Source organism: Podarcis filfolensis, assembly GCF_964270895.1.
Source record: "Podarcis filfolensis genome assembly, chromosome: 5".
In the NCBI taxonomy this organism is placed as follows: domain Eukaryota; kingdom Metazoa; phylum Chordata; class Lepidosauria; order Squamata; family Lacertidae; genus Podarcis; species Podarcis filfolensis.
In genome coordinates this window covers 40963797-40988688 of record NC_139608.1, presented here as the reverse complement: position 1 = coordinate 40988688, position 24892 = coordinate 40963797, and the positions used below count along the sequence as shown (strand labels likewise).

General features: G+C 48.3%; 1 protein-coding gene across 2 annotated transcripts in view; it reads right to left on the bottom strand.

The window, feature by feature from the left end:
- Nucleotides 1–24892, bottom strand: part of DNMBP (dynamin binding protein) — a 50063-nt gene that overhangs the window by 10909 nt on the left and 14262 nt on the right. The window contains exons 2-5 of one of the 2 annotated variants that reach the window (XM_083615197.1): nucleotides 23042–23195; nucleotides 20716–20838; nucleotides 18472–20340; nucleotides 382–575 (exon numbers count right to left, since the gene is read on the bottom strand). In XM_083615197.1, the coding sequence (XP_083471323.1) occupies nucleotides 382–575; nucleotides 18472–20340; nucleotides 20716–20838; nucleotides 23042–23189 (2334 nt within the window). In that variant the 5' untranslated portion in view covers nucleotides 23190–23195. Of the gene's footprint in view, nucleotides 1–381; nucleotides 576–14980; nucleotides 16165–18471; nucleotides 20341–20715; nucleotides 20839–23041; nucleotides 23196–24892 lie in introns of those variants that run through there. The other variant, XM_083615198.1, reaches the window with a different exon arrangement.

Sequence of the window (24892 nt, the reverse complement as noted above, 5' to 3'; positions counted from 1 at the left end):
TCAAAATGATTAATACAATTCAATAGGGTCATAGATTCTCTATCCCAGACCTAAACAGTTGTTCTCTGCACCCACCACACCTTCCAGGGAATGTCATCCATCAGCACCTCCATTTCACACAATATTCTGTTATCTCATTTTTATCCTCCAAGGAGTTGAGGGTGCATATAGCACCCCCTTTCCCCCTCACAACAACCCTTCGAGGTAGGTCAGGCTGAGAGACAGTATGCTTAGAATTAAGGGCAGATATCTCTGGTTAAGCCCAACCCTCCATATCCAATGGCTCCAAACAGTGCTAAGTCACACCCCATCCCTGGCAAAAAAAAAAAAAAAAGCCAACTGAAAGCCCACCATTGGCTGCCACAAACTGGCCACTCCCACCTGTGCCTCCTGCAGCGGCACCAGGACCATCTGCACAGACATCTCAAGGTCCCGGATGTAATCCTGCTCTGTCTGCAGCAGCTCTTCAATGACCTTTGCCCTCTTCTCCAACATCCTTTGCTCTGGGTTAGGAGTGGTGGCTGCAGTGGCCGCAGACTCCAGTGATGCCGGCTGGGAGGAGAGCAGAGTCATTTCTGAAAGAGAAGCAAATGGGATCAGGACAGAGCATCCGAGCCAACAGCTCCTTATAAAGCAGTAGTGGCAAGCTGGAAGTCCATGGGCCAAATCCAGCCTACAGATGACTTATCAGCCGGCTTCCTAGTGGATGAAAGAGGCTTTTAGTTCTGGACAGCCTCCTCACTGCTGGCTTCAGGGTAGGAGGAAAGCGCCAGAAACACACGAGCAATAAAACCCACATGTTTCCGGCAAGTCTCCCACCTTCTGAGGACAGGGTTTCCCGTCAGTGATGACTAGCTGGCTGTGGCACGTAATTGAGAGGTAAAAGGGAAATAACTTGCCCCCTTGCCTTTGTGCTAGTTACGGATTTATTGCAATTATATTCCACCTCTTTCTCCAAGGAGCTCAAGGTGGCTTAGGTGGTCCTCTCCCTCCTCATTTAATAACACAACAAGCCTGTGATGTAGGTTAGACTGAGAGGCAGTGACTCGCCCAAAGTCACCCAGTGTCCCAAGGTCCTGGTCTAACATTCTAACCACTATACCACACTGGCTACACTCTAGGTTAGACAAAGAGGTTATCAAGTTGATTGACCACAGCTGCATGGCCACACATCCCACAAGTCAGGGACACAATATCTGTGGAAGGTACAAGTTGAATGACCACACCACGGCTGCATGGCCACACATCCCACAAGCCAGGGACACAATATCTGTGGAAGGCTCTAGCCGGGGAGGGCGGGGTATAAATAATTTTATTATTATTATTATTATTATTATTATTATTATTATTATTATTATTATTATGTCCTCCAATAGAGGCATGTCATGACGGAGCCAGTCAGAAGAGAGGCTGCCTAACCAACACATTTTTAACGCATGCTTTTATGCCCTACATATTTCTCACTGGGTTAATTGTATTACTTAAGAAGATTGTACAACAATTGTGGACTGCTCAGCTAAGATTTTTTTTTTCCAGTCCAATGCACTGCAGCCACCACAAGGCAAGTAAAACATCTGAGGGAGGGTTTGTGGTTCAGTGGCAGACCACAGACTTTGCATGCAATAGGTCCAGGTTCAATCTGTAGCATTTCCAAGAAGGGTGAGAGAGATCCCATCTGAAGCCCTACAAGGCTGTTGCCAGATTGATGGGCCAATGGACTGACATGGTGTGTGTGTGTGTGTATATGTGTATACCTATATACACACATACATATATGTGTGTGTGTGAGAGAGAGAGAGCGCTTATTTTGTTCCCAACATTTGAGGTAATTTGAAAAAGGTTTTAAAAACAATACGTGCCCCACCCTCATACAACATTTCAGTCACCCCATGCTACACCAGTTGTAAACAAACTAGTATAAGAGCAATAGGCAGGAGTTTGCAATGTATGTCATACAAAAAAAGGTGTGAGAAAAAGATCAGAACTCCTCACAACCCAATCCTTTTATTCAGAAGCGAGGTACACAAAGTTCAACAGGCACTGCTCTCAAGGAAGAACACATAGGTTTGAACCCTCAGGCTCAAAAAGGAGGATTAAGGCTGCAATCTTATACCCACTTAGCTTGCAATATATATGCCTCAATGAACTCAAGTAGGACTTACTTTTGAGTACACATGTATAGGATTGCACTGTAAGAGAATAAGGTTTCATTCTGAAGAATACAAAGTTCGTTTTAAGCCTTTCCACTTAAGCACTGCATTGGCATAGGAAGACTGGAAAAAGAAAATATACTAAGGAGCTTATTCATATCTTTATATCACTCTAGAATAATACAATACACCAGTTATAAATTAAATTAGTACATGGTATCTCTCAGATGCAGCTGACCTATGGAACTGTCTGCCACCAGAAGGCACAATCACCAACAGTAGCAACAGACAAAAATGAGTTTGTAAAGGATCCAAGCAAGCTAACAAAAATTTCAAAACATTGAGAGCTATAATAATTAGAGCAAATGCTCACCACATATTCACAGGCAGAGTTGTTCACCTGTCACTTTAAGCTATAGGGCAGGGGTAGGCAAACTAAGGCCCGGGGGCTGGATGTGGCCCAGTTGCCTTCTCAATCCGGCCTGACGGAATCAGCATGTTTTTACATGAGTAGAATGTGTCCTTTTATTTAAAATGCATCTCTGGGTTATTTGTAGGGCATAGCAATTCATTCACCCCCCCCAAATATAGCCCGACCCCCCACAAGGTCTGAGGGATGGTGGACTGGCCCTGAAAAAGGTTGCTATAGGAGTCATGACTTATTAGGGGAAAGAATGTTCCTGATTCTTTCACATGCCTATGGGCCGGAATCAGGTACTTCGCTCACCTGTAAGTCCCAGGGAACTCCAGGGGGCTTACTTCTGAACAGACAAGCATAGCATCCTACTGTAATAGCACAAGAGGAAGACATACAAAGCTCCTTGAAGCAAGTGGATCATTATGTGCCGCTGCTGGAGGACAGGAAATGGAGCTGGATGGGTCATCCATCAGTTTGATCCAGTAAAACTAAAATTGTGTTTACTACTGCAAGACTCAACACACCACTGTCGTCTAGGAGACTTGAGAGAATGGGTAACACGAGATCCTATCCTTTTTTTTGCAACCATCTGCTAAGCTAGAAGACATCCCCAGCCCCCAAATCACTTGGCGTGCCTTGCCTGATTTTTAAACAAAGGCACCCACGTCCACTGGAAGGGGAGGGGGAGCTACTAGCCACTCTTAGAACCACGCGATGGGGAACGGTTAGGAAAAGCGCAAGTTAAGGAGGAGTTGGAGAAATCCTTTCATTCCACAACAACAATGAAGTCCGTAGTAGCAGTAGAACAACAACAACAACAACGGGAGTTCTGTACACAAAAGCACTGCCGGGTGAACTTTCGACAGCTAGTGCCCACTTTGGCAGGGACACAAAGCGACCGGGAAGGCGATAGGCGTCGATCAGGAAACAACAGGGGGGAGTTATGCAGAGTGAAAACCGTGCAATGCGCGGCTCAAGCTCTAGCTCTTGCCGGCGGCTGCGGACTCGCGGCGAACTCGAGAGGCAGCATTCCACGCCGCGTCCGTGGGGCTAAGGCTGCGACTTCCCTCCCCGCGGCGGCAGGAGAGAGGGGAGAAGAGGGGGCGTGGCTCTGGGTAAGAGCCGTCCAGGCAGGTGCTGGAGAAAGAGGATCGGTTCCGATCCAGCACCGCGCAGGATAAGAGCAGCAGCTGGGGAGGGATCGAGAGGGGGATCCCCAACCGTAACCCATCTCCGACCCCTGCCCGCCACTCCCTCCCCAAATTCCTCACCAAGCCGAGCTCAGAAGTCATCCCCAGCCCCACCTACTGCTGCTGCGGCTCCAGATCGCCCATCACGTACGCAACCGGTAGGGTAGGCGGACGAAGCTGACCCCGGCCAGCCCAGCCCCCGGCCCCCGGCCCTTCGGGTATTAGCATCTCAATGGTCTTAAGGGAAGGAGCGGCCACCCGGGGTCGAGCAGAGCCAAAGCCCGGCGCTGGGAATCCGGAGTGGAGGAGGACCCTCCTTCCTTTTTGCAAAGGCGCCTCCCCAGTCTGGCTACCCCGCTCCGGACTGCGCTCGTAAAGTCCCCCCCCCCCCCCCGCCGGCTGGTTCTTGGCGCAAAGTCTGCTGCGGTCAGAGCGAGCAGAAGGCCAGTCTGCTAGGCAGCTGAGCTGTTGCGCCGAGGGAAAGGAGAGGACGCAGGAGACAAGGGACCAGGTGCCAGGCAGGTCCTTGCACAGCTCAGCACCCCTGGGACCGCAAGGCAAAGCTAAAAAAGGAGAGCGGCAGGAGGAGGAGGCCGGGAAATTGGCGGCGGCAGCAGGAAAACAGCGCCGCCCATACCTGCGTCTTCGTGACCCACTGCCGTCTTTGCCCTTCCATGCAATCACGGCCAAATCTGGGGCACAACGAGGGCGTGGCTGCCTGCCCGGGAGGCGACAATAGCAGCCCTCTTCCCAGGGCGAATGGAATCGGAACTGGGAAGAGGCGCCTAAAGCAGGTGCCCATCCAGTCTGGCGCAGCTCGTGGAAGTTCGGGCAGGGCAGAGCCGGCTCCTGGTTTTCTATCTCACCTGCTGTTGTCTTGACTCCGGCCAGCCCCCTGGCTCAGGTTCACAGGCTGATTCCTGGGGCCCAGCAACCCCCAGGCCTGGCATTTCCCAGGCATTTGCTCTTTTTTAAAGGGAAAACATCCAGCAGACTCTTCCTCTCCCCGCAGCATTCCTTTGTGACCCATCAGCTCCAACCGCCGCGCAGAGAGAGAGGCACTTGTGCAATGTTTGGTTAGGCAAACAAGCAATTCACAATACAGTAGTAAGCAGGGATGCCAACGGAAGGCATGTATTTCCCTCTGTGGCTGCTGAAGAAAACTTTATCAAGCAGAACAAGCTTTCCCTCTTCCCTCCAATTAACTCCTTCCATGTATATATTTTGACCCCCACCACCTGCAGAACAGGCACTTCTCAACAGCGATATATCTCCCTCCCCAAATTCAAAGAGATTGTGTACTTTTGCCTGTTCTTATGAGATAAAGATGTTCCATTGCCTCTGCGTTTAAACTGGTCTTTAAAAAAACACATGCATTTATTCTCAACAGTTTGGTAAACAAATAAAGCCAACCCCAATGGGCACATAATCAGCTGGCACAATGAACAGGGTTGATGTACCCCACCCCGATCTGGGTGCCAGATCTCACGATTCTGTAAGCGTGAGCTGAATTTTGATGAGCTGAGCCCATCTCTGTGTCTCTGCTACTGGCTGGGCTGTTGTTCTCCCTGGGCTGGAAGCTGATCAGCATGCATTTTAAGTCCCACTCCCACTGCCTGTGTGACAAACACTGTTCTTGGCAGAGGAACACACATGCATGCCCTTTCAACCATAAGCCTGCTGTGCATAGTGAGGCAGCCCAAAATGCTAATGCGTCATTCCACAATAGTATGACAAAGGGCTGGAAAAAGGCCATCCCAAAAGGGCAGAATTCGCAAGGCACTGAGGCATCACTGTGCTACAGTGTGCTTTACAGAAGCGCATTGTTCATCCATGGACTGCTCCTCACTTGCTCAGCAACTCGCTTACCTACACCAAACCTTGCATCTCCCACCACTCCTGGGCCTGTTTCCATAGCTTCAAAATAAGGGGTCAAGATACTAAGTCTGAAGATTTGCACCCTGCCTTTCAATCAAACAGTTCACAAGGTTGCTTACAACAGGTTGCAATAATACACATGCGCTCCCAAGCTCACACAACCCAGCAGCCCTTGGGCTGATAGATGGGACCAGAGAGGGCTGCTCTTTGGTTCTGTAGTCCCAGGGGCCTTGTGATATCTGGGCTCTTCGCCTGGGAGGCACTAAATTCCATCCAGAGTTGCAGCCCTCCATCATGCTTCTCTGGTACAGTTACTATCTGCATGATAAGATCAGTGCTAGCTCTCCAGCAATAGCTAAAATGTTCTCTACATCTGGGCGCTCATAGGAGGAGTGGCACAGATAGGCAAAATAATTCTGTGCACCACAAGGTCCTCAGAAAGATTTTCAGTATCTGTGGAGAAAGAGCCACAATCCTCTCCCAGGGACATTGACATAGAATCATAGAATTGTAGAGTTGGAAGGGATCTTGAGGACCATTCTAGTCTGACAGCCTGCAATGCAGGAATATGCAGCTGTTCCACATGGGGATTGAACCTGCAATATTGGCATTATCAGCACAACACTCTAACCAACTGAGCTGTCCAGGGTTAGTGGCTGGCTCAGGGAGCCCAAACCCCAGGTATTTTGCAGCAGGCTGCATCTCTCCTGTCCTCCCCACTCTTAAAAACTTATAGAGTAGCTGGGGTGTGTAGCAGAGGACAGTAATGGTGAGACTCCAGCCACTCACTTCCTTAATTTCATGGTACATATAAATTTGTACAAATTTGTGTTACGGGCCTATGCCTTATACTATACATGCCTAGAAATAACCTGGGTGCATGTGTGTCAATGCCACACATAGAACTGCAGGGTTTCTCCTTCCAAGCCCCAAGATATTTCACATTTTCAAGAGGGAGAGCACGCCTCCAAGTTGCCTTTCATCTGGCTGACTCTGGTGCCTTTGGTGGCTGTATGACAGGGTGCTTCTGAGCTATCACTATTTTTGGACAGGATTCAATCACATACTGCGCAACAAACCCCCTTCCCCCGAAGAGCAGACTTGCGATAAGCAAAGTGACAGAAACATGAGCTGGAAAGCGTGGATGTTGCTTGATACAACATCATCTAACCTCCCTGTGAACAAATCAGAATGGAGAGCAGACATCGTCTAGTCTCCTTGCAAATCAGGATGCATGCTTAATAAACAGATGCAGTTTTGCTCATCATTGCACAATATATTTCCTTGATGGCACAGGTGTCTTGCCAGAAAACAAGGCAGCAGAAAACAAAGCAGATCCCTTTTACCGGAAGAACCTAGGAAAGATTTCACTGGCTAAACAAAAAGCTGATGGGGTCTCCTGGCCCAGACAAGAACATGTTGCCTTTGGGGGTGGGGAGCGCAAACAGGGCTCCTCAGAGGCCCCCTGTTGTTGCTGCCTCAGCCACTGACTGACTGCCCTGCCCACCCTCTTCTCACTCACCTCCCTTCTTTTTTCAAGCATCCAATAGCAGGTGCATTGTTTGCGAAATCCAGGCCAAGAAGGTGTGGCCCCTGCTGGAATGCGCAAGGAGACTGTGTGGTGCGTAAGTACCCAGAAACAACGTGGCAGCCCAGCACAGTAACTGCTGCTGCCTCTGCAGAAAGTAATTCCCAGGGCATCTGGCCAGCGCATGGAAACCATGACCCAGAGGACAGAGGACATTCCATTGGTGTGACACACAAGCTGCTGCCATTTCCAAATGAAAGCAAGTTTCTGTTTCAGACTTCGCTGCTTTGTTGCCTTGCAGCAGCGGAGCAAAATAGAAGAGAAAGCAAAAAACAAAAACAGCCTCAGGAGATTACAGTGGGAGGCATGTAGAAGAACTAGACAATTGATAAATAGCTGAAGCTGGCACCCTGGTCTGTGACTCAAGAGCCTCCTGCCTCAGATACTGGGGTAATAAATTCATGAGAGCACATGTGGGACCTGGAACGAAAGAAGGCACTCCAAAATGCTCCAGGGTTCCAAACAGCCAGGCACACCCCTTTCCAGAATATTCTGTTCTGTCACCCACTCCCTCTTCTTCCCTGCACCAGTCAGACAGTCCTCACCATCCACATTCAGGAAGGAAGTTCACCTCCTGGTGTCACTGGCCTCAAACACCCAGCCTCAGTCAGCATGGCGAACCACTGGGGATTATGGGAAGTTCAACCACACCTGGAAGGCCTCAGGTTCGCTCCAAATCTCCTGGCTCCTCCTCCCAGCAGCTTAATGTAGATGTTCAAAGCCAAGAGGGACACAAAGGCTGGAATTCTCAAAATTAGTACCACTGGGCAGAGCAGCAGTCACTCAACACTATCATCTGGGACCTGCCTGATAAGTAGAAACAGAACCACAGCAAAGTATGCCTCCAGTTCCCAATCTTGTCAGACAGCCCATGAGCCAGATAATTAAAAACAACCCCAAAGTCCAACGTAAGTGGTCTCTGAAAGCAGCTGAGAGATAGAGAGGAATCAACAGTCTTATATTCCCCCTGTCTATTTCTAAGCCTAGAAGATCCACCAAAATGACCAAGGAGATTTCAGGACCAAACGTGGACTTAGTTGTTTATTACATTTGTATCTTGCCCTTCCTCCCCAAGGAACTCTAAGTGGCAAACATTAGTAACCTTGAAATCAGTAACTGCATTTTATTGGTTTTAAATGTTTTCAGATATTCAAAATGTTTTGGGTGTTTTTAACTGTTTTGCAATGTTTGAAATGCATTAGGGAGGGGATTCCACAAAAGGGGAACGACCACCAAAAGGCCCTGCATGGGTCAACTGGACAGTATCTAGAAGCCATCAGAGATGGGAAGCCTCTTGCTCTTCCCTGTCAATGGGCTGCATTGGGCTGAACATCTGTCAGGGGCTTTATAGTGGTAGTGTGTAGGGGTACATCCAAAGGTGGGTGGGGCACCTGTTTCCCCCCCCCTCTCTCTCTCTCTCTGCCACCCCTTTTCCCCATTACCCACTCTTCTTGCCACTTACATGAAATTAAGGGGTCACAGGTTGCCCACGCTTGCTCTAGATAACCAGTTTCATCCAAAAACTCATGGAGCTAAATGACACAACACAATCACCTTATCCAAGAATGGCAACTCTGAAACTCACTGAGTTATTCATGTCATGGGGAGTTGAATCATTAAAAAAACAAGGAAAAAGTTCCAGGTGGCATAACTGGTAGATTGCTGATATGCTTCATGGTGTATCATGACAACAAGGTTTGATATTGCCCCCTATGTTTTTCAACATCTGGGTGAATCTTATTCATAGGCTATGTCCACATTCTCAGCTACCACCGACTGACATTAATCTAAACACTGAGCACTAACCAAAGCCCTGAGCACTTCCTGCACCATTATGTTTATGAGTTTGGTTGCCTTTATTACTGTGAGCAGGTCTATCACCAGACAGCTAAAATAGGGCTAGGGAACATGTGAACCTCCAGATGTTATTAGACTCTCATCAGACCCAATAGGTAGGAATAATAGTTGTTGTCGAACAACATTTGGAGGGTCACAGGTTCACTACCCCATAACCTAATGGATAGTCAGGGACTTTCAACAACAGAATGTTCCTTGTTGACTGGAACACTCTCTCCTCATACTTTGGAAGGGGAGACCCTTCTGAGAGTGGGAGAAGCAATGTCTGAATATGGGAAAGACAAAGTCAGTTAAAGCTGGAGTTCAGCTGGATGGAAACTACGGTGAAAGCTGCAGAAGTCCACACATTTGTTCTTAGAGCCTGATGCGGGATTAGTAGTTGGGCAGCCTGTTTTGAGGAGCCTGCTTCTCTGTTTACAAAACCTGTGTTTGTATATTAGTATATAAAGAGATCACAGACAGCATAAGCCTCCAAAGAAAACTAAACCCTGTAACCTTGCCTCTGGATTTCTGATTTGTTTCAGGAAGTGAGAGAACTTAGCATTATACTTAAGCATTATATTTATTAACCTCTTTGGGCCTTTTGTAGCCAGGCTGGACTAGTGAAGTGTTACAGAAAAATATAAACAATGCGGAGCCAGATGGACAGACAGCTAAGGAAGGATTAAACTTTAGTTGAGAAAAGATTAAAACCGCCAACTTCCACTAGCTAGTCTAGCAAGGACCGATAAGGGCTGCACCCATTTGCTCACGGGGAGAACCAATCACCATTTCTGCATTTTTCCTCCAGCAATGGATGACTAAGAAGTGCCTAAACACTTTGCAAACATCGGAAGGGCGAGAACTGTACTTCAGGCTGGTACCACGTGCTGGGTGGCAGGCAGGGAAAAGCTAAAGGGAAGGCTAGCGAGATATGCAGTGCTCCTCACAATGGGATATGCCTAGCATGAAACATAGAGGGCTGTATATAGAGCAGAGCCAGCACTGGTGCAGCAGTAGCTACATTTCCTCTCCTCCCCCAATGTGCCCCCCAAATCTTCTCCAGTGCCCCTCAACCTTCTAGAGCTGCGTTGGGGGGGGGTGCGCTGCAGGGGAGATGAGAGATGGGGAAAGGTCAGTTCCACTGGTGCAGCCCTTGCACTCTGTGCACCCTACCATGGTTCTGATACCTGAAGCATGCAGCATATGTATGTGAGCCCTCAACAAAATGCATGACATGGCAAATCCTGGCAACAAGGCTGGCCTCTGCCTTTTTGTAGCCTGAAGCTAAGGCTGAGGTCATCATGCAGCCTGAAGCTAGTTTTCTGACTACTTTCTGACGATAACTGATAGTCAAAGCAGAGACAGAGATGGAGAAGATGGGCTGCTGACAGGCAAGACCACCAATTCCCTTTTGAAGAACTTCTTTTTAAGCAAGACAGGACGCAAGCCCTTTCCTCCTGACTTTTTTAAAGGCATGCACAAATGTAACTTTTAAAAAACAAACAAAAAACAGACTTAGCATGGATTTTTCTCCCACTGAGCCAGGCTGGCATCCCTCCTGCATTCATAAAGCAATTGATAGGCAGACATATCAGCAACTCAAACACTGATTCAGTCATTGGCATGGTACCAAGTGAGGGATGCATCTATTTCTTGTCTGTGTCTGTAGCACATATTTATTCACAAGTCTGTCCCATTTCCATGTCAATCTGTGATGATGATTATTATTTTTACACACATAAATGTGCATTATTTCTGGATGCATTTTCCTCACAAAATAGGTATTTTAGTACACATGCCACTTTAAAATGCATGCTTCACTATGTATTTTATCCAAAATCAGAGGACTGCATCATGGAATTTTGAGAAATGCAATAAAACAGAAGAATTGTATTATCTGCCTATGGAAGTGCAAGTCAGAATTTGTTTGTTTCAAAATGCAGAAGAAATGACACCCTGAGACCTGCTTACTTGCACCTCTTCCTCCTATGTTTCCAGTGAGGCTTATTTGCCTTTATTTTTGCTAAAGCATCTTTTGTATATTTATGCAATAAAAACTACATTTCCCTCCTAAATCTCACCACCCTCCCCATTTTTTAAAAGCTGAAAAGCTGCTCCAGGAAGGGAATTACGGGAAGGTGGGCTTGTGAGGTCATAAGTTCCAGCTAATTAGCAAAATGCCCACCCAGCTCTTGCAGCAACTGAGCTTAATCCTGGAGAGAAGATTGTACAAGATTGAACAAAATGTGTTGAGTAGGCTTCACACTGTCCAAATGATGTGCATTTGAGTGTACTCTTGGGGTTCTCACAACCAAGCACCATCATCTATGGTACCTAAACTATGATCCCTGCAGCCTGATTAGGCCTTTGTAACATGACCAGCTCTCCTCAATTGCTCAGATCAGCAGGGAAAGGTGCATTATACAAATGTAACTTAATCAGCAAGACAGACAGACTCGCCATGTAAATAGCCACTTATGTCACTTATCCACTGTGTTTCTCTTAGTGAGCACACATAACATTTGGAAGCTAAATACATACCAGGAAGAAGAGTTTGGATTTGATATCCCGCTTTATCACTACCCTAAGGAGTCTCAAAGCGCCTACCATTCTCCTTTCCCTTCCTCCCCCACAACAAACACTCTGTGAGGTGAGTGGAGCTGAGAGACTTCAGAGAAGTGTGACTAGCCTAAGGTCACCCAGCAGCTGCATGTGGAGGAGCGGGGACGCGAACCTGGTTCCCCAGATTACAAGTCCACCGCTCTTAACCACTACACCACACTGGCTCCCCAAAGTGTATCCAACCCACGTGTTTACATACAGCATTAATCAAGCCTGGACATCAGACATTCAGCAGTCTTGTTTTCTACATATTTGTTCAGTGGGCGGGTTGAATGGATAGGGGGGAAAAGAGATATTTGACAAGTGTGGGAAATCTTTGACCCTCTAGATGTCGCTGAACTGCACTTCTCATCATCTCTGGTCATTGGCCATGCTGGTTAGACCTGATGGGAGTTGTAGTTCAGCAACATCTGGAGGGCCAAAAGTTCCTTAAGCTTGGCTTAGGGACTTAAGTTTTCCGGCATCCTTATTTGCACTGCTCTAATTAGTGTATTGCAGACTCTCTTGTAAGTGTGTCTGTTTTCTGACCTTTTGTTCACCCTTGAAGAATGTCAGGAGCCAAAGTTCATGTGGTTAAGTGGTACCCAGGCCTGCCCGGACCAAAGGTGCGTATGACAGGTCTACTCTACAGCGTCTGCAGCATATCAAACAAATCCCACATATTATTGGATCCACCAACCATACACAGAATCTCCACGCTGTTTACTGTGGGTTCCTTATCTTCTGAGCTCAGCACCAGCCACCGGACTCCATCTGCAGCCCCCTCTTCCCTGCTACAGCCACCAGCTTTACTCCCTAGAGATTCTCCAGGATAGCAAGGTCTGTGCTTATTCTGCAAAGTACAGAATTTGGTTTGGCCACCAAATTTAACACCCAGATTACTTCCATCACCCTTTAAAGTTAGGTTGTCTCAAAGCTTTTTACAAAATAGTACTAACAAACATATCCCACCCACTGGTAGAGGCCACAGACATCTAAAGTCCTGCATAGGCAAGGTTGAAGGTCCAAGTAAAAATAAACTTTTTATCCGTAGCTATTTAGCACTCCCCAGTGACTAGCAGAGGCATTATAAATGAGCCCCAATAAGCAAAGTTGCTTAATATGTACACAGTTGCATGCAAAATTCAGTTTTTTAAATCTGGGATTTCAGCTGAATTTGGGATATCTTAGCTCAGATTTCTTGTTTATTAGTACAGATTATCAATTGCCTGATGACAACTAATTCTGCTTTCCCTTTTCTAGCCCAGGGTCCAGCTGATGACAAGGCTGCAGGAACACTAAGCAGCAGAGGCTCCCACTAGCAGCAGCAGCAGCAGCAGCAGTCAACAAGCCTGCCCCACCAGTTTTCCACTGTGCCAAGTTTTGTCTTGCTACTCTAAAGGCCAAAAGGAGTCTGCTGGGGAGGGCGACGGATGTGCAAACCCAGAGGGAAAGAGCCTTCCTTTCAGTGGCGTAGCGTGGGGGGTGCAGGGGGGGCCAGCCGCACCGGGCGCAACATCTGGGGGGGCGCTCGCACTCGCAGCTCTCTGCCCCTACCTGGCTCACTCACTCTCTCTCACTGCAGTGCTGGCTGTGCGAATCTGATCCAAGCCGCTGGGTCGCTGCCCACTGTGGAGGGGGTGGGTGCCAGGCCTGCAGTGCGGAGAGAGAGCGAGGGACTATCTGGGGGAGGGACAGTGCAGCGGCCGCCCAGCGCAGCGCTGAGCGCGGGAGAGAACCACACCAGACCAGCCCAGGCAGCAGCAAGAAGAAGCTGGCAGCGGCGGCAGGTTAGGGGTTAGGGGGTGCAAATTACTTGCCTTGCCCCGGGTTAGGGGGCGCAAATTACTTGCCTTGCCCCGGGTGCTGACAACCCACGCTACGCCGCTGCTTCCTTTTGCTAAAGTTAAGCACTATGCACACTGATGGTGCTATAATAGCAACAACATTCATTTGCAACACTTCATATACACCCCACATTTCAGCATAATTGCTGAAGAACACAACTGGGTGGTTCCTGCTGCTTTTGAACACAGGAAAAAACAATAACCTTGCTTGACCCGAGGCAACTTCCACAGAAGCTGTAAGATGCTGCTAGCTTGAGATGTGGAGTAGAACCCAACAGAAAAACGTGTCCCACTGCAATTCAGCCACCTTTCATAAGGAATACAAACTAACCACACCAAAATGAGGAAGGGCTGTAGTTCAGGGGTAGAGTATCTCTTGTGCATGGAGAAAGTCCCAGGCTCCATCCACAACATCTCCAGCTAAGGCTGGGGGAGACCCATGCCTGAAATCTTACAGAGCTGCAGCTGGTCAGTAGAGAATACTGAGCTGGATGGACCAATGGTCTGATTCAGCAGAAGGCAGCTTTCTATGTTCCAGAAATGGCTAGTCCAAATACTGCAAAGCCTGTAAGCCACTCCTACTAGGGCAAGTGCAAACATGGCCACCACAGCACTGAGAAACCAAGGGGCACTAAAGCAAGACCTCTTGCAGCAAGAGTGTCCCACTCGGACATATTCTGCACTTTCCTTGAATTGCGCACGAGTGTCACTCCACAAAATTCCAGGAAAGTGCACAATCCGTCCCTTGGTTTCTCAGTGCTGTATGGCCATGTTTGCACTTGCCCTAGTAGGAGTAGCTTACAAGCTTTGCAGTAACTCTTGCACCACATAACAGCATAACGGAGATGCAAAGGCTGGTTTCAAAGAGCTGCCTAGGATCTAACCCTGTGCTTGAAACCTGAGCATCTAGGAAGCCAGGCTCACACCTGGGCAGGGAGCATGGCAGGGAGCCCCTGGCAGGGCAACAGCGCATTGCAAACCTAACAAAACGGCACAAACATTCCTGGTATAAGGGACTTGACTGGCAAATGCCCAGCCCAAGAGGGGAAAAACAAGGCACAGCCACAAAGGAGAGCCTAAGGAGAAGGCTGTCAATTAGCACACACTGAGAAAACAACAATTAACCTTCATAATATCCCAGATGATTGACATAACAGGTGTTTTCTTTTCAAGTGCTGCTGTAGGGAAGGGCTGTAGCTCAATGACAGAACACCTGCAGAAGATCTCAGGTTCAATCCTCGACATCTCCAGGTAGGGATGGGCAAGATCCCTCCCTGCAACCCTGGAGAGCCACTGCTGGTCAGTGTGGACAATACTGCACTAGATGGACCAATGGCCTGATACCATACAAGGCAGCTGGCTGTGATCCAAAGCCCTGCTGTTCACATGGGGCTGGCTGACCGGAAAACGTGTGGAAAGCCAAGCACATGTAGCCTTATCACCACCACACCTTTCCCTGTCCAACCTACCTTGCTTTTCTTTGACGTGGTGCCTCAAGGCGCTGGGAGCCGTGCGCCGGTACAAGCTGTTCCGCTGCCAGGCTTCACCCTCCCAGTCCAGGCTCCAGTCTGACCGTCCTGTGCGTGTCCTTGGACATCCACCTCTCCACACCTGCAGTCCCGGTGCTCCAGACTGGCCAGCCACAGTTTCTGCTGTGCCAGAGTCCTCGTCCACCACATTATGTGGCTTGGTCATTTCAAAGGCAGGCGCCAACCCCTCACTGCTGCGCTCGCATCCTAATGGCCAGGACACTTGGTCTTTTGGACCGGCAGAGATGTTTCTACAATCCACAGTGCTGTTCTCAAATGTCCTCCCAGAATTCTGGGCATCGTGAAGGAGGTCTCCATGCAGCACATACTGCCTCTCCTCCTCCTCCTCCTCACGACATTTCCGATGTGTTCTGCTGTGCTCCATGTACCTGTCACCTGCCTTCTTAAAGTCCGCATCCAAGCGTTGATCAGCTGTGCACCAACCATCTCCCTTCCCATAGTCATCGTCGCTGCCACTTTCTCTCCAGTGGTTTGCACCCCAAGCATCCACATTCCTCAAGGCTTTGATGCCAGCATCCACGTAAAAGCCATCTTGATACCAGCTATAGGGCTTCCTGCAGGCTGCCCTGGTGGCTTTCTCACTGTCTGTGTAGTAGCCAGCTTCCTCCAGGTGACCATTGCCTACTGCCTCGTGATCTTCGTACAGCTTGTTCCTGGTTCTCCTCCTCCGGTCAGTATATTGTCCACCTTCCTCCCCACAGTCCCTGCAGACTCTGGCCATTTCGCGGTCTCTGTACCAGATCTCCCCCTTCCTGAAGTGACCACAGGCTCTGCCCACTGGCCTGGTGGTGCCATACAGTTCTCTGCTCCTGCGCTTGTTGTCCCAGTCACAATCACTGTTCTGGCCAGTTCCTCTGGCACCATCTCCTTTCCTGGCGGTGGAATTGTAGTCCTCATACTCCCAGCTGGGGAACCAGAGGCTCCTTGCCTCGGGGTAGGTGCACATGTTCCTCTTGGCGTGCCCCCCCCCCTTCCCCAGGGTTCAGTTTCTTGGTGACATCCACACACCCCCACCTCTCCCCCCACCTCAGCCTGGGACTCTGCTGACTAAACACCAGCGACAGAGAAGCAGCATAACCTTCGTACCCAATAGGCAGCAAGTCCAGACAGCCTCACCCACCTGCTGGCAAGTAATGAATAACCAGAGTCCCACAGATGAGAGCTGTGGATTGGACAAGTTCCCTGCCCAAACCGGCTTCTCTGCTTTCCAATGCTGAAGGCAGCAGCCAGTGACCTCTCTCTCCCTCCCTCCCTCTCAGGGCTCCTTAACACAGGGAAACAGAAAGCCTGTGGCTTAAGTGGCCACACCCCAGGAGTGCTTCCCTGGGGCAAAGGAAAAGGGGGATATGCACGCACTGGGGAACTATAGGCTGGACCCACCTGGGCTCCCTCTGATCTGCTCGTGGGAGAAACAAAGCCACCCTTGGTTTTTAAAGGTAGTGTTCTGTGTTTTACTGCTTTGTTTTCTGTATGGTTTATTTTTATGGACACCACTTAGAAATGCTAAGGATTAAATGGTGCCTGAATACCTTAAATAAATAAAATCAATAAATATACAGCCAACTTGTATATAAATAAAATCAATATATATACAGCCACCATGGGTCGCTCAAGAATGCACAAAAACGCACACATTTAAAGCTGTTCTGATTCCACACGTATATCACAAGACTGTATTGTTTGATCCGTGAGAGCCTTGAGAAACCAATGATTTTAGAGCCCCAGGCTCTAATAGGGTTCACATTTCAGGTCAAAAGTATTTGCCCCTGGTCAAGTCACTATTTCACAGATTCAGTCCCGGTAACTTGAGAAATATACTGCAAGCATCTAGGAATTTGCATGAGAAATATTAAGCTCAAGGGACAAAAAACCTAGTCCAGCAGACTTCAACAGCTTGTGCAGGAACCTGGTAGCCTCAGCAACCAATAGTTTTCATTCCAAAAGAATGCAGAGAAAAACCTGAAACCATGTTGGCAGTTTTTGCTAATTAGAGAAAAGGAGGGAGGGAGGGAGATATCTGGGGAGGGATTTCAAGGGTCACAAAACACAATTACCAGCCACTCCCCTTGGATCCCTGCCCATATTTTACCAAGACAACTATGATATCCTCAGCACATTTTTTCACATATAACTCAATCCTGTTTTTCCAGTTCTCCCTGACCCCTCCCCACAAAAAGAGAATAAAAGCAATGCCGTCAGCAGGACCAGAGTGAGGACAAGAAAATGCACAGGACTCCACTTCAGCATCCTGCTTCTTCCTAGAGAAGCATCCTTGATTTTGGTGGCCCTGTTTTGTAAACCGCCAATGGTGCTGGCATGTTTTGCCTTTCACCTCAGAACAGCTGACACAGGCTGTGTCTGTCAGCGAGGCTGTTTACTCATTCAAGTGGAGTAACGCCTGTGGAAAGGAGATACCTGCAGGACTACAGGCCCTGAGAAAAGGCGGCAGAGGTGCCCTGAGGTGGGTGGCCAAGTAATGGAGGGAAGCAAATGACAAAACTGGTATTTTGGAGAATGAGTGTGTTGTAGTGGTTAGAGTGCCAGACTAGGAACTGGGAGACCAGGGTTCTAGTCCCTACTTGACCATGAAGCTTACTGGGTGACACTGGGCCAGTCACAATCTCTCAGCCTAACCTACCTTATAGAACTGTTGCAAGAATAAAATGGAGGGGGAGGACTACGTATGCCACTTTGAGCTTCTTGGAGAAAAAGTGAGGTATAAATGTAATAATAATCATAAAAAACCGGAAAGACAGAGGGAACAATATAAAATAAAAACAGTCAAGAAATATATTTTATTTTATTTTATATTGTATATATATATATATATACATATATACACACACACACACACACACATACACACACATATATATATATAATATTTTTTATATTTTGTATATATAATTTATATATATATATATATTTAGGAGCAAACTGCCTGTCAAAATGCTAGTCCAGTGGCAGAAAGTTCCAAAACAATGTCTGTGCAGGTGCAGAACCCAAGTACAGGTCTGCCCAGAGACCACAAAGAACAAAGGGGAAAAACCTGGGGGACAATAATCATGCAGTTGTGGGAGGCTTAGAGGAAACACCAGCCAGGAAGCTGCGCAAGAAATCTATCCTCTCTCTCCAACAAGAAAAAAACAGCAAAATGAAAGCTCCTGACTCCACCCAGGTACCAGTAAGTCTAGTGCCACCTAGCAGCTAAACTATACGATGACACTATCCACACGCAAGCAAATTTGCCCAATCCTTTATTCACTCAAAGAATTTGAGAAAGGGTTTCTTTTAAGTGCATCTTCCCCAAAGCCCAAGCGGTAATGTCCTCACACACTGGATTACTGGTAGCGAATTGCATAGCATTCTACATGTCAGAACTGATAAATAAAGAACTGATCTGTACTTACCTTTCAGCTCTTGCAGTTCCAAGTGCAGGCTGGACATTTTGCAGTCGCAAAACTCCAGGTTTTCCAAAGTCTCCGCTCGCCCAAGCCCACCCTGTGGCTGCTCCAGCATTGTGCTGAGCTCCGCACGGGTCTTGCTGTAAACATCCAGTTCTCGCTCCAGTTCCTGGATACGGTTCAGCAGGAAGTGGCACGGAGATGCACCTCTAGGCTCGTCGCTGCTGCCTTGTCTCTCTTTGCTCCCTGGCTGCAGCTTGGCAGGAGCTGGGCTCCTCCTCTGGCTGCTGGGAGGTGGAAGCGGCGCTGGCCTGGACGGCCTCATAGAGGTTGGCAGAGCCTGAGAGGGAGGTGTAGTTTTGGGGCTGTGGCCTGCAGGCGAATGAAGTGAGGCAGAGACTGGGGTGCTAGGCCGGGGAGGCGGTGGCCGCAGCACCTTCCTCCTCGGTGGAGTGTGCTGCACTGAACCGCGTACGATGTCCTTCTCAGAGCTGAAATCCAGGATGGAAAAGTGCCGGGAGGTGCTATCGTGCTGGGGGGTCCCGCAGCTGCCATGGCTAATGGGGCCTGCCAGGCTCTGCTCAAACTGAGCCAGCTGCTCTGTCAGTTTGGAATCGAGGTCTCCACAGCTCTCCCCATGGAGCACCCCTTGGGGGCGCTCGGCCCGAGCACCACGACAGACAGGCCAAGTGTCCAGGCCCTCATGGGTCCCACTGAAGCTGGAAGAGCGGGATTTGGGCTTCCGCCGCTGGATGTCCACGTAAGCAGCCAAGTCCTCGCAGCGCATGTTCTTGTGGGAAGGACTGTGAGCCTCTCTGTCCCACTCCAAGGGCTTGCAGGCCTCTGAGTGGCTCCATGAGGTCCTTGAGCTCTGGTTGGACTCTGCGTTACTCACCTGACCACAGAGTTGGCCCTTTGGCTGAAGAGCAGGCTGAGGTATGAAGGAAACTCCATTTACGGCTTGGTTAGGGTCCACTGAGGGAGAGCTTGACCTATCTGAGGGAAAAGATTCCAGGCAGCCTTCATTTGGGCGGCTGAGCATTTCATTCTCTTTGAGCTCAGAGTCCAAATGGTCTTCATGACGTACAGCAAGGTGGCCAGGCTTCTCCTCAGTGCAGGCCGGGCTCTGTCCAGGCTCCTCCCACATGGCAGGAGGACCTGCTTTGGGGGTGCTGACCACCTCAGAGTCCATGTCCTTTGGCAGACACCCAGATTCCCATTTCTCCCTAGCTGGAGGACTGCTCTCCTCCAACCTCACAAACCTGTGAGGGAAGATCCCACGTCTCCCTCGAAGCTCCCCCTCCAGCCAACCATCTTCCAGGACTTCCAGAATCCGAATCCTGTCTCCCACCTCAAAGTCCAGCTCTGCTGACTCCAGGGCTTGGAACTGATAGAGAGCGATCCCATAAGGCCCCAGAAACTCCTCACCATCACTCCATGCCTTTTCCTCAGGCTGAGGGTATGTTCCTTTCACCCCATTAACGCTGTGGATTTCTGAGGTCCCGGGCTCCTCTGGACCAACCTTGGCTTTTAGCGGACCCAAAAGCTCTACGAACCCCTCAGGGAAGATACCTTGGCGACCCCCGAGCTCTCCTTCAAACCATCCAGGCTCGGGGATCCCCACAATGGTAATCATATCCCCTTCCCGGAAGTCTAGCTCCTCCTCCAGCTGGGCTGAGAGGCTCATCAGCGCTCGGGCCTGGCCCAGGGCATAGGGTGGCATCTCCAGGGTGGTGCCATAAGGCGATCGAGGGCCGAAGGCTGAGAGGCAGAGTTCTCGCACGCATGATGAGGGGAAGAAGCCTCTGGCTCCCAAACAGCTTCGGCCTTGGGGCCAAGGAGAAGACGCAGAACCATCCAGAATCACTAGGTCTCCTGCAGGGATAAAGGATATGAAGTCAGGGGATTTCTAAGGTGTCACCTACAGCACCCCCTTGCTTAGAACCCCTCAGGGTAAGGAGATATGAGTAACCTCAAAGCCACAAGGGCTCACTTGCCAACAATGGGCATCGCAGGGATAGGAAAGGTGGGCCATGGCTACTATTCTGGGCACTTTCTTGCTATCCTAGGTGCTCAGAGCTCAACCCCAGACATGGCAAATGCAGCAGAGCATGAAGTTGCCAGCAGTAAAAGTCCTTGGATCATTGTAGCTGGAGTTCTGGGGAAGAAGACACTAGGAAAGGGGCTCTTGGAGAGAAGGACCAGGCTGAACAGGCCCCTCTTTGACTACCCGATGGATTCCACCAGTACCTCTCTGTAAGCTGAGGCTGCCAGGCTCCTGGGAAGTAAAATTGCTGGTGCAAACAAACAGCTTTTCTCCTTGTTTCAAAGCAGGAACTTCCATGGGTTCCACAAAGCTGCTGGGAAACTGTCCTAGAATAAGAGAGAGAGAAAGAGAGAGCACACACTGTCAATAGCAGGGAAATGTTCCCGTGGACACAGATTACACAAGTGCCTCTGCACCAATACATCCCACTGTTCTCTAGGACATGCAAGCATCTCTTTCCAGGGACTCAGCAAGATTGGTAAAGAAAGTTTTATATGCATTGTATATGCAATATAACACCGTGGCACCAGATGGCACTGTGGAGTCTAGTCTTTCCCAACTGGATTTCCAGTATGAGTTTACAATGTGTTTAACTGAATTGCTTCTTTGACATGTCTAGATCCAGCCCAGGGATCTGTAATTCTCACTGAACCACCCTTCGTTAGGCCAACCAAAACATCACAAAATAGCATGTAAGCTTTCAAGTTCTGCAGGAATCTTCAAAAGGGGTGAAGAACCATTTCCCCATTCCATCTAGCCAAATGAAGAGTTCCAAAGAAAACTGTAAGATGTAATTTGAACTAACCTTTCTGAATGGCCTTGTTTAATATGTTTTGTTCTTTCTTGGAAAATGTATCTTTTATAAAAGACCCATCCATCATGATGTGTTTTCTTTTAATGAATCCACCCTATTCCTGTGACTGTAATTTGTTTTAACTGTTTTTAATACTGAATTTTAAGCTGTAACCCACTCTGGGACTTCTTGATGGTGATGGACTGGTATTATTATTATTATTATTATTAGTTGGGAGCCTGTCTTGGTAAGCCAGGAGGCCGATCCAGATGTCAGAATCCATTCAATACAAAGGCCACATCCTAGCACCTAGACAGCTGTAGGATCCCAGACCTGCAGGATCCTCTTCTCTCCAATGAATAAGCCTTATTTTACTCCAGTTTAAACTTCAGCATTGAGAACGAAGTTGAAATGATCCATTTCATTTTAATGCATTGAACAGATTACTCCACAGCATGTAGTTGGAACTTGAAAGGATTTTGAGTTGAGGTGATGAAAATCCCTCTATGCTGACATGTTACCTCCAGCTAAGAAGGCCTTGCAAAACTTCCATGTTTTTTTCAAAGGAAGGAGGCAAGACAGGACTACTACTACAGATCCGGCTTTAAGCTTTGCCCTGTGGTGCACGCAGGACGAAAGTCCTGAGGGAGAAGGAAAGGAAAGCTTGAGAATGGCACCCTCTCCTGGCCATGAAGCATTCTCTCTCTTTGGTACGTCTCATTTACACTGGCAGTTGCTGGACGGCTATACAGCTTGCTTCAGGCTCAGTCTAAGGATTTACAAAAGGAGAAGTGAAATTCTCAAGCTTCGGTGACCTGCATCCTGCCGACTTGACAAGACAGCAGCCACTTTGTTCATGCCACACTAACGTGGACAAGCTTAGAGAAGTGGAAATGATCCATTAAAAGAGGGCGAGAGAGCAGGGACTGGCACTGCATCTTCTTTCCCCTGGGCTGAAGGCAAGAGACTTCTCCCCAAGTGGCCATTTGCTAATGACAAAAACTGGCACAGCCAGGGGAGATGTGCACTTCCACTGGCAGAGACACCAAATGAGCCTTTTCAAGGCACAGATCAAAAGGTGGCTCTCAAGGGAAGACCCAGCACTGCAACCAGGACACCAACTGGCTTGCTGGTTTCAGTGCTTTGCCATCTGCTATATTGTTCAGGGCCCTGTTGTCATGCTAATCCCACAATATGAGAACCCTGAGTATGTTGAGACACGCATCTTTTATTAGACTGGCTGGCTTGTTGAAGGAAACTGAGAAAAGGGAGCAAAGCAAGCTTTTGGACATAGATGATAGGTTCCAGCTGAAGGTTTTGAAGACCTTATGGCCACATACGGAGGTCACATCTGACCACTTCATGTGGTAGCTGCTCATATAGTATCTTCCATTTGTGTGTAGTTCACCAAGTTCATAATCGAGCCCATTTCCTTCATGGCACTGCAAATGCATATCACACAGGGAGCTCTTGTTCTAGTGCGTTAGTAACTGCAAAATTGACCCTCAACTCCTTAACTGTGTTGTTTATCTCTCATCTTCTGGAGAGACTGCTGGGGCCACCAAGGAGATATTGGAGGCCTGTTTCTGGTACTTGGCTGGTATATTCAAAGCTCCCAAATAGAAGGGGGGCATTTACATAGCTTTAATCCCTACACACCCTGAGTTTTGCTTCATGCTGGCTTGCTTCTAATCCAACCATTCCTATGAGCCTAGCGCAGGCCTTTTGACTCCCACCTGTGACTCCTTCCTTCTTCCCAAGGAGCCAGAATTCGTCTATGACTGCTAACACTTCTATGACATCCCCCACAAACAGCGGCAACTCTTCGGAGACACTGGGGCAGAAGTCAAAGACAGCCCGTACCACAGAGCCTGCCTCCATCATTGGGATCTGCAACGAAAGGATACAGAGTCAAGGCCTGGGAAACAGTTATGTCATGTCACAGACTGCAAGGGGAATTTTACATAGGAGCAGAGATTCAGAAGCACTAAGCAACTCCAGAAGTAGCATGGAGGTTTGCATCAGTCTGGATACAATGGGAATGGGGAATGTATGACCCTCCATATTTTGTTGGGCTACACCTCCCAATGTCCCTGACCACAGTGACCAGGGCTTCTGGGTGTTGGGAGTCTAACAACATCTGGAGGGACACATGCTTCCCATTCCTCAGATACAAGATCACATTTGTGTAGTATTGCAATCATTTGCACCCAAAACCCGTGTGGCCACCCTGTACCTCAAGTTCAGCGCAAGGGAGCTCCATATGCTCTATCTTCTCAGCCAGCTCCATTCAACAGGACTGAATGGAGCCACCACTAGACTGCTATCCTTTCCTACAAATATCTGTGGCCAGTGCTTGGTAGTGACCCTCATTCTCTACAAACACTTCACAGTAAGAAGTTAGACTTTGTCTGAACGGCAGTCCATTCTGACTCCTGTTTTTTTGACCTGATTCTGTCCTACCCTTCTTTTCTGCTTACGTCAGCTAGTAGGGTATGAGACTCTTCATCACAGGGTCGTGGGTTGAGCAAAAGGTTCCTGCATTGCATTGCAGGGGGTTGGACTAGGTGAACCTTGTGGTCTCTTCTATGATTCTGTGATCTATTATCCTTTTCAACGTTTCTTGTATGTTGAACTTCAGCCCCTCCCCATCCATTTTTCCCATGCTTTGCCTTCAAAGTTTAGTTCTTGATGAGTTTAGCTGTTCCTCCATCCTGTTGCAGCTTCACTTTTGACCTTGGATGGATTGGGTGGCAACTTCCATATCTTATAATTACACGTAGCTGCCAGTTGTATAGCTAGGGACTGGGAAGCAGTGGGGGTGGGGAACCATAGGTCAATGGAAGACCACTTGTTTTGTATGTAGAAGGTTTCATCCTGGCACCTCCAGAATTATTTATTTTGTGATACAGTGCCTGATGGTGGGAAAGGGCCTCTGCCTCTGCCTGTGAGCTTGAAGAGGCCCTGCCTGTCAGAGCAGATAATACTGGACTAGATAAGACAATGAGCCTGACCTGGTATACAGGGGCTGACTACATCCCTATGATTATCTGGTACAGGTTCTTGATACTGAATCTGACCCAGCTTCCACCAAGCCCTGGGATCCTGCAATGCCTCCTGCAAAGATTCTCCTACAGCCCAAACTGCCTCGATAATTCACAGGGAGCAGTTAACTTCCTTGGTAAAATGCCATCCAGCTCAGAGGGCTGTTCTCCATCAACTGCATTACAGGAAGGGCCATTTGTCCTTGTCAATGTATTTATATTTCACATTTCCCACAAGTAAATATGTGCTCAAAGCAGATCACACACAAAAAACAAAGTCTAGCTGCAGTACAAAATACGACATAAGTACAAAATATGACATATAATATCACAGCAACACAACACTAAGAAAGTAATAACCAACAATTAGCTCAGTTGGTTAGAGCATGGTGTTGATAACACCAAGGCCGCAGGTTTGATCCCTGTAAGGGACTGCTGGGTCCCTTCCAGCTCTACAATTCTATGATATACATATAATTAGGAGTTCATTTACCATATATAAACATTTAAGTAAGCATACAAATAGGTCAAGATCAAGTATCT